The sequence below is a fragment of the Papaver somniferum genome, chromosome 9, assembly GCF_003573695.1.
Source record: "Papaver somniferum cultivar HN1 chromosome 9, ASM357369v1, whole genome shotgun sequence".
Taxonomy (NCBI): domain Eukaryota; kingdom Viridiplantae; phylum Streptophyta; class Magnoliopsida; order Ranunculales; family Papaveraceae; genus Papaver; species Papaver somniferum.
In genome coordinates, this window is record NC_039366.1 from 109,306,383 (window position 1) to 109,316,718 (window position 10,336).

Consider the following 10,336-nt stretch of genomic DNA (forward strand, 5'->3'; position numbering starts at 1 on the left):
TAGCGGTCCAACGCAAGATATTACCTACATGCCATTAGAAACAACCATGCACGTTATAACTGTTATGACTCCAGTTAATTGTAGGGCTTTTAGTTATTTGAATTGGTTCATTCAATACCATGTTAAAGAAATCACAGGATATAAACACACATGTTAATATTTTGTTTATACACATATCAAAATTGCCGTGTATATTCTACAATCCCGACAAAATAGACATAATTAAGAATTAATGTTATAGTTGCGGTTTAATCATTGAAGCAGTTTTGTTTGTGAATATATGATAATGAATTCTTTATTGCAACTGACTGACCGAAAATCACTCGGAACTTTGAGGCTTTAAACGATTTAATAAGCTTCAGCAACAAATCTGATTTTTGATGATCAGATAAATTGATTGAGCTGGTTTCAAATTAACGAAACAAGTAGTTGACTTTAACAATTCAACTATTTATAATCATCTAAATCTCAATCTTTATTTACGACATGATAAATGATTTCGATTAGATAAACAAAATTTCGTCTGACGGTGTTTTAATATTTTCGATACGCGTTTTATCATGTTGTAAATGAAACAGTTACTTCAGCAGATTCTAACTATCTCGTATGTTTAATAAATCAAATCTTCCCTAATTACACTTTATACTTCAATAAAATCCGTACCAAAAAGATAACCTCTTTGTTTAGTTCTAGATTCTAAGCCTTCCATTAAACTAAATATAACATAACATTGTACTTTTATCAAAGACAGTGGTTTTCATTTTCCTGAGATAATAACGGTCCAGAAAGTCATTGACCAAAAAAACGGTCAAGAAAGTCTTTCTAACAAAACATAAAAATAACAAAAGGGTCGATCACAAATTATTAAGATGCACAAGGAGTAAATAATAATATAAAAATACCCTAATGGAAGAGTAGAAAAAGAGAAGGAACGGATAACAAATACGCAGTAAAAACCTGATTTGACACTGCGTCTTCTCTGTAGACGGTAGATTTCTTTTCAAGAGAGAGAGAGAGAAAACGCAGACACAGAATTTGTTTTTTTTTCTTGCTACTGAGAGAGAGAGATTTCTGAGGGTTTTCTCTGTTTCTCTTTTCTATTGTTAAGAAGAATCAGCCGCTGGTTTTTCCTTCTGATTTTTTTTTCATAGAATCCAATTCCAGTTTTTTTTTTTCTTTTATTTGTTTCTTTAATCATTTTACCCAAAACCCTGAATCAAAAACAAAAAACCAATCTTGATTCTTATCTTCTGTTGAAGAAGAATCCGTTTTTTTTCTATTGATTTTCGTTTTATCGTTACTGTTTTTGTATTTTATATTGATACCCCGACGGAAAAGAATCCTCCGTCTATGGGGTTTTAACTTTTAAGGTTTCGATTAAAAAAAAAAAGATTTTTCATTTTCTTCTTCTTCTTTTGGTTTTGTTTTTCTTTTGTTGTTGTTGTTGTAGTAGTAGTATTAGTTGTAGTAATTAGATTGCATGGGCGATCTTGAAATATGGCCGCCAACGGCAAATGGCATATTAATAGATGAGGAAGAAGAAGATAATCTTTTTCTTCCGCCACCATCATTAGCTTCTTCTTCACCTCCAAATCCAGACCCAATTTGTATTGATTCTCAATGTTGGTCTAAAGCAGAAGAAACAACTCAAGAGATAATATGTAAGATTCAACCAACTGTTGTTTCTGAACATAGGAGACAAATTGTTATTCAGTTCATCCAGAACCTTATTAGAGGTTATCTTGGTTGTGAGGTGAGATTGTTATTGATTGTGTTTGATATTTCATGTAGTTTTGCTTATTGAGTGAGTCAAAGGTCTGTGTTCTGGTAGATTCCTTTTTTAACCTAATACAATAAAGAGGGTGTTCTTCGTCGAATTAAATTAGTATATGTTGCTTTAGGAAATTAATTAGGACTCTATTTAATTTGTATTTCGCGAAATGTCTTAAACCTATAAATGAATTTGACAGGCGATAGACACATGTGCGCTCATTGATAATTGAAACCGTGAAAGGCGCTGTTTTTTTAGCCTTGTATTGATTATGGTATATCTAGATTGGTATGCATTTTGGTTAGTTCTACTTGAGTAGTAGCGTTAGTACTTGCATTTCAAGTATTTGATGGAAATGAAGTGTGAGTAGTCCATGTCAAAGAGAGGAAGAAGATTCACACAATTGTAACTGAGTCTTTAGTATAGGTGGATAGGCGTTTGAGCTGGTTTTTGTTTTTGTCTGAGTGAGTAAATTGTTAAACATGCCGGGCTGTTGTGAGGAGTTGTAATATGAGTATAGTATATTAGCTCATAGGTGCTCTTTTTCTTAGTTTCCTATTTCGTTTAGGTTTTATGACTTTTATAGGCAACACCATTATAAATGTTTAACAAATTTCTTTCTTGTTATGTTATTAGGTACTTAGTTTCTTTCTTTCAGCTTATTTTCTTAGCTCTCCATAAATGCTGTACTGATTTTGGATATTACATTTTTTTGCCTATAATGATATGATTGTAAAATTGGAAGTCTTTCCGCCTTTCATTATATTTGAGGAATAACGTAAAGATCATATTAGAGGAAGATAAAGAAAATGTGCATAGAGGACTCCGGGCCTGTCATTAAGTTCTTCCAATGGTAAACAGATTTAGATAACACATCCTCTTGGTGGTTAAAAACGGCAAGCTGATTGCCTTACATTCAAATCGAAATTTGTGAAATCGATGAGTTGTCTTAAGATTTTATGGTATAACATATAGTTCCAACTTCGCAAAAGAAAAATGTCCTGGAATATTACTTGAGAATTTTATATCGATCTTTCGCCCCTAAAAGTGTTTCTTACTGATGTTGGCATGATCTTTTTGAACCCAAAGAATTGTTGTGGACTCGGAGCATTTAAGTTGCATACAGCATGTGCTGCCAGTTTTGGTTACAATTTTTGCGAGTCCCGTTTGTTTCAATCTTAACTAGTAATCCCTTAGGACGTGTTAGCGTGGGCTTACAACGTTAACATATTGTACAGTTTTGACTAGCTAAGGAAAAAAAATTTAAAAGTTGGTGAAAGTTATCTTTCAGATAGGTGGTGTTGTAAGACTTAACTGTATTTCTTGTGCAAATATTGGATGTATCCATACATTATGTTTAACGTCCTTGCGAGAGGAATACTGTTAGTGTGTCCCTTCGGACGGTAATAAAGTCTAATGTTACATAAATTTCTAAGAAGTATCTTATAAAAAATTGGATAAGCTTTTACCAACAGTAGTTCTGTAATTAGTACAACTATACTTCTGACTCACCGATAGATTTTTATTTCACAATTTTACAGAAAAGGGACCTCAGGTTTGAGTTTTCATTTACCTTTTGAATTTTGCTCAGGTATGTCCATTTGGATCAGTCCCGCTAAAAACCTATCTTCCAGATGGAGATATTGACTTGACTGCACTTAGCATTCAAAATGTTGAGGATGCTTTAGCAAATGATGTTCGGATTGTGCTCGAAACGGAGGAACGTAATAAGTCCAGTGAATTCGAAGTAAAGGATGTCCAGTACATTCAAGCTGAGGTATTTCATTCTGTTTCCTATGAAAATCTTTCTTTGGCACGTGTTGGTTGATTGGAGATTATACTATACTTTCTATCAGTGTGCATTCATTTTCTGCAAGTACTGATATCTTGTCTGGTCTCACCTTACTCCAAGAATAACAGAAGTTTTTTTTTTTTTTTCTTTTTGTTTCTCTCGGAGTGGGGGATTCTGTATAACCAGATCAAATCAATTTCACCTAAATACAAGTTTATCATATGTTAGACTCAAAATACCTTGGGTCGAATGGAATGGATTTTTTGAGTAGCAAGCAAACATAAGAATATCAGCCCGTAATACTGGTCTATTCTTCTTTTTTTTTTAAAATTATTATCATTATTTTGGTCTGGTTAACAAATTTAAGTTAGTAGAAGAAAATTTTAATCATACTTAAAATTGTATAAATGTGCTGTTTATGCCATTCTAGTTTAAATCAATTAGTTAGATTCTGAAACTTAAATCAGCTGACGTTACATATATGATATATCACAAATTTTATAATTGCTCATATGGTTCTATATTCAATTTTAAGCCACCTTTTTTCCCTCAAAAATTATTCGTGGAATCGTGGGCACGGTATGACCTGTCTCTTAAATCTCACGTACCACTTGGGGATCCTTCCGTTTTAGAGTTAAAACAGTGTGGTCTTTAGAAGATGGTCGCATCTTTGTTGGGCAACATTGACATGTGATGTGGATGCTTGAGAAGATGAATACCTCTTTTCATCGATTAATGAGCAACGTCCTTGAGGAAGATAAAGTTCAGTCTACAATAAGCTAGTGACTAGTTAAGAATGGATCAGTTTTGTATGACGTCAAAGTGATTTGTCTTGAGACGTTTCCAATTCAAGATAATTGTAGGGTAATATTATGCTGAGAAATGGCAAGGGTGGATGAAATATAAGCCAAAGTTTGAGGCACATGGCCAGCTGAGTAACAAGGGGTTACTCGGCTAGCCAACTGGCCTTAATTAGGAAAATATTTGATGTAGAAGTATCTAGATCCCTGGATTTTTTGTTTTTGAAGTAACATACTTTACAAAGAGAGTTAAGGTATATTATCTTGAACCTATAAACTCTAAAAATCCTTTTAGATTGAATTATCTTTGGAATATTATCTTAGAAATGTTTCCTATTGTGCCGTAAGTATAATATTTTTATTTATTTATATTTAGAAAGAAAATTGATGGAACATGAAGTTCAAATTTCTATAGTTGCTCCTCTGGATCATTACATAAAGTCACAAAGAAATTTATCCTCAGAATGCTCCAAGGGTTTTATTTAGTTGTCTCAAGAGTAACTTAAGAGTTGTCGTGCATTCGTTGTAAATTCAAACTGACTTTGATTCCTTTCACACTTCTATACAATAAATGATCGAGTTTCATATGTTGAATCTTGTATAACAGGTTAAGCTCGTAAAGTGCCTTGTACAAAATATCATAGTCGATATTTCATTCAATCAGATTGGAGGACTATCTACATTGTGTTTTCTTGAGCAGGTACTGTAATTTCAGCTTTACATTTTGGAGTTTCACATTTCTTCTTGTACATGGTTAACATGTTCACTACTGTCCAATGCTTTATACCTAACATGTGAAGGAACTTATGTATACTGGAACATCATTTTTTACAATTTGGAAAAATTATCATAAAATAGTTCGGGTTTGGAATACTGATGTTTTGGTGCTTCATAGTTCTCTATGGAGTATTATGTATTCATACTTATCTTTTTTATTGCATGAGTTCCTTGGTGTGTATTTTATTTCCATCAGCTTGTGTTTTGATTATTTAAGTTACTTCATATGTATTAAAGTGTTTTGTTTTTGTGACCGAGTACTTAATGACTTTATATAAGTTCTAATGCTGTGTGCATATCCAATAGGTTGACAGAAGGATTGGAAAAGATCACCTCTTTAAACGCAGTATCATTCTGATTAAAGCATGGTGTTACTATGAGAGTCGAATCCTCGGTGCCCATCATGGTTTGATATCGACGTATGCGCTGGAAACCTTGGTCTTATATATCTTTCACCTCTTTCACTCATCATTGAATGGCCCTTTAGCGGTGAGCACTTGTGGGAAATTGGTTGTTATTTACAAGACATTTTACTTTCCCCCCCCTATACCAAGTCAGTTCTTTTTTACAGGTTCTTTACAGATTTTTGGACTACTACAGTAAGTTCGACTGGGACAATTACTGTATCAGTTTAAACGGTCCAGTTAATGTAAGATCATTGCCAGAAATTGTTGGTAAGGATAGTGCTTTTCTGACTTTTAGACATCAGATGGCTATTTATCTTTGCTGAAAAACTCTATGAGTAACACAATTGTTGGTTCTGATGTATCTCTGCTGTTGCAGCCGAGGCACCTGACAATGGTGGTGGTGAGTTGTTGCTGTCTGAAGAATTTCTAAGGAGATGTGCGAACATGTATGCCCTTCCTTCAAAGGGATTAGAAACTAATTCAAGAGCCTTCACTCAGAAGTATCTGAACATTGTAGATCCTTTAAAAGATAACAACAATCTGGGGCGCAGTGTAAGCAAGGGTATGGAATTATCCTAACTTGCAAATCTTTTGGTGCCATTATATCTGCTTAGTCATAGGTGGTAGTTGTGCCATAACCAGCACAATATTAGTCATTGTTCTTATGATATCTACTGCATTTTGTTGTTGGTATTTTCAAAATCATGTATCAATTGTATCATGTAGGCAACTTCTTTCGCATAAGGAGTGCTTTTTCGTATGGCGCCCGTAAGCTTGGCCGGATTCTTTTGCTACCAGTAGATATTCATGATGAACTTACGAAATTTTTTGGGAACACATTAGACAGGCATGGCACTGGAGTGAGACCTGACGTGCAGGATTCTCCTCCAGATTTTAGTGCTTATGGGTCACAGCACACCTCGTACCAGTCGAGTACTGTGAAATGCGATGAAGGTAGGAGGGTTTCAGCATTGTCAGCTATAGATCCTGATCTCCATGGGATGCTAAACAACAGGATTAGAGACATTGACATTTCAGGGATGGAAAGAGATCCCCTCATTCTTAATGCAGTTGAGGTAGAAAGGTGCACTGACGAAGCGGGTTATCCCTCTCAAGCAGTTTCGTCAGCCCATAATTTTGAAGATGAAAATGCAGTATTAGGATGTAGTCTGGTTGGTAATGCAAAAGAGTTAGCCTCATCCAGATCTAAATCTACATCTACATCTCTGACTAGCGAATCGGATACACCCAATGTTTTATCTTCCTTAAATGACCAGATAGGCAGTGGAGATGCAGATCAAACAAAGGTAACAAATTCCGGTGCTGTTGAAAACATGGTTCCACATGAGAAATATGGTTTAGTCTATTCATGTTATGACTATGAAGGTGGAATATCATCGGGAGGAAGAGAAGATGTCAGAAGCTCAGAGTATTCAGATAATGGTTACGGATTAGTTGAAGCTGCCGAAACAGATGGAAGTCCTAGAGCTCCCCGTCACTTGTCGGAGCTAACTGGTGATTATGATAGTCATCATAACAGTTTAGTCTGTGCTCAGTGGTACCAAGGGATACCCTTTTGGGGGTCTGCTCATTCCCTTCATCCAGCACCCCCTCAGTTCCGTAACAAGCAGACATGGGATTCGAACTCCCATCAAGGGATGCCTGTGAACCGCATGTTGCCTCATATGAATTCTATTGGTGTTACTCAAGGAGGACCCCAGTTCTTCCCCGCAAAATCTTCCATGACATCTGGTACATCTTTTGGTGCCGAGGAGATGCAGAAGCCTCGAGGAACAGGGACGTTTCTCCCCAATGCTACGGTACACTCGTTTAAGCCTCAGTTGGAATTTTATTTTTCATTTCCGGGGACTACAGCTTGAGGCTAGAGTTCTGTCAATTTTGAGAGGATCTTTTGGCTGCTTCTGTTTGTTACTTATTGAATTGTTTTGCTGATGGGCCACCCTTTACTTCGAATTACTGATGCTTGGAGTCTTGCAGAACTATCGATCTAATAGGGAGAGGTCCTTCCCAGGTAAAGGAAGGAATTCGGCATTTCCAAGTAATGGTAACTATCCAAGGTCTCCCCGTGAGAATGGTTGGGTTGTTCCTCCATCAGAGACTAACTTGTTCGACAATGGAAGTAGTCATGAACTACCACCAAGAAACATCTCAAACTTTCCAGGTCGTGGGATTCCTGCACAGTTAGAAGTATTTCAGAATGGACCACCTACTCCAAGGGGACTCCTCCCCCATTCAAATGGTTTTGTAGTTCCAGAGAAAGTTGAATTTGGGACGTTCGGGAACATGCCATCAGCTTCCCCTACACAGGAATCGAGCAGGCAATTGCCTTCCGGTGGTGCGCTGCAGTATCCTGTCCCTGTAGCAGCAACGCAGAGACCCAGACCATCCTTGACTATTGATACAGAAAAGTATGGAAATCCCCGACAATAAAAGTTTCTTTTGCATGTATGTGGAATGCTGTTTCAGTTTGTGTTCTCCATCTCTTACATTCTCTCTCCGCAGGGTACCAGTACAGTCATACCATATGAAAGATGATGACTTCCCACCTTTGTCCGTTTGAACCGCTTTGGGAGCGGAGGATCTTGTATACAATGACGGAAGCAGGAGCGAGGATGTCAAAATGAACAGAGACAGAAAACCGTAAGAGCTAACTATGCACCGGCTCAAAAACATGAGCTCTCAATCGACTCGAAGCCAATGAACACTGTACTGCTTATGTTCATCTTCATGATTGTAGTGAAAATGGCGTGTGTACATTCTTTTGGTACTTTTTTGCCCGCTCATCCGCCTTCTATCCCCTTGGTGGCTTCTTTGTTGGTGGGATTAGAAAAGAACGGAATCGTTGAGTGATGGTTTTTCGCCCCTTTCCCTTTTGGGTATTTCTCTGCCATCAGCCCCGCCCCTTTCGTGGGTCTTTCTGACCCGTAAAAGAAGGATAAAAAAGTAAACATAGGAAAGTCTGTTTGTTGTTGAACCATTTATACCTGAATTTTGGTTGGCAATTATATCTGTTTTAAAATTTTGTAGATGTGATTATCTCTTACAACTTTTTTTTGTCTTACAATTGTTCCACCAGTTAAAGAAATTTATCAGTGTTATAGCGGAAGCTCATAGCAATTGTAGCTGGTGGTAGTTGACTTTATCTTTTGTGCTTACTGTAGGTCTACAGGTTATTCATATATGTTCTCCTTAAAAGTTGGAGGACTCTCTGTAAATTCTTTGGTTATTTTTGATCAATTAGTATCTAATTTTCAGCTATTACATTTATGTTCAACTAAACTTCCTGCCTGTAATTACAGGTCTCTAATGATTAGAGATGATTATGAAAGTATGAACCCTATGTTGTGCAGAAAGTCTCTGGTTTTGTGGTTGCACTAGTAGGGGAATAAAAATGATAACTCATAACTGTGTCTTTTCAAATGGTCGTTGCAGAACTTCAGACAAACGTCGGCTTTTCAAACTCTTCCCCTCGTAGTTTTCCTTCTCTGGTGTGCTGAAATTGATTTTCACCAACTAGTAAGGAAAAGGGATATGTGCGAATGTGCTCCAAAATCTCTTGATTTTACTCCCAGAATTTTGGCTGCCCGGTCGTCTCATTGCAATATATAAACACTTGTAAATTGCAATGTCCGTGTAGGTAACACTTTGTTGTGATGATAACATTATCCTTGGGTTTATATATCGGAAAGGATAATCTTTTTATTAGAAAAAATACGGATGATTTTGTTTATCTAGTTACTCCCTCCATATCGTTGTATGATTCTGAAGTCAGCTAACCAAGACATTTTACTTTCTCTTTTGCATCTAGCTTCAGAGATCCAACCACCAAGTACAGTGACATCTCCCGTCGTCATCATTAGTCTTGCCGCCTTCATTTGAAAGTCACATTTTATCAACTATCTTGTCGGGGGCGTACATAAAGAGAATGGTTTAATGCTGCAATTGAACTTGCTGGATTAGATAAGCTTTTGTTATTAACAGAAGTTCAACTGTGCGAGGCCATGAGTGTATGCTTCAAAGTCCAAATGGTCGTCTAAGTTCCATTTCCGAGAAACTTGCTTAGAACCATTCAGAAGGTTTTCGCATGTATGTTGAATAAAATTACACACGAGTTTATTTACCTGACAATCTTAGACAGAGAACAGATGGTTCACCCGAAATAGACTTTGTTTAAGGCGTTGTTCGAACCCTTTAATCTGGTAGCGTTACAATCAATCATTATACATACGATCATGATAATATGTGAAAAAACATTTATTAAATAAAAGCGTCCAGCTTAGTTAGGTTGATAAAATTTTGTTTATATTTCACAATGGTTGGATGTAATACAGCTATATTAAAAATGCACCAGCAACATGCCAATAATCTAGACAAATTCCTTTAACCCCTTGAGCCTTCAACTTGGAAATTAGTTCAGTATGTTAGCAAAAAGCAAGACAGGGAAAACAAGAAAGAAAGAATGCAAGAGACCACTGGAATTTTTAATAAAGGTGAACAAGATATCGATCACATTTTCTTAAACCCAACGCATTAAGTAGCTGGGAATCCAATTAAGTATTTATTTCATTTTTCATTCCAAATTAGCTCACTAATACAAGGATGGAACAAGTTGTATGTGAAGAGCAGGAACACAGCCTAGTTAAGAGAAGGTCTCTCCACTGTCTTGTGCCTCCATGTAACTGTATCATTAGATATTGGGTATATTCTTGTATATTTTGTATATATTTACTTACTTGTATTGAGAAGATATTCACCTCTTTTAGAATAT

General features: G+C 36.3%; 1 protein-coding gene across 1 annotated transcript; it reads left to right on the plus strand.

Annotated features, from left to right (window-relative positions):
• Window positions 1–962: 962 nt before the first annotated feature.
• Window positions 963–8,826, plus strand: LOC113308726. Its single transcript, XM_026557188.1, has 9 exons — window positions 963–1,753; window positions 3,363–3,548; window positions 4,971–5,063; window positions 5,447–5,629; window positions 5,712–5,814; window positions 5,924–6,109; window positions 6,274–7,367; window positions 7,546–7,976; window positions 8,071–8,826. The coding sequence occupies exons 1-9, from the start codon at window positions 1,481–1,483 to the stop codon at window positions 8,126–8,128; spliced, it is 2,607 nt and encodes an 868-aa protein (XP_026412973.1). The 5' UTR covers window positions 963–1,480; the 3' UTR covers window positions 8,129–8,826.
• Window positions 8,827–10,336: the final 1,510 nt, after the last annotated feature.

Bases quoted from the DNA above. Each gene is read 5' to 3' on its own strand.
- LOC113308726 (XM_026557188.1), top strand. From the start codon at position 1,481: ATGGGCGATCTTGAAATATGGCCGCCAACGGCAAATGGCATATTAATA. The intron at 5,064-5,446 runs GTACTGTAATTT...CATATCCAATAG, and splicing joins CATTGTGTTTTCTTGAGCAG to GTTGACAGAAGGATTGGAAA. The intron at 5,815-5,923 runs GTAAGGATAGTG...CTGCTGTTGCAG, and splicing joins ATCATTGCCAGAAATTGTTG to CCGAGGCACCTGACAATGGT.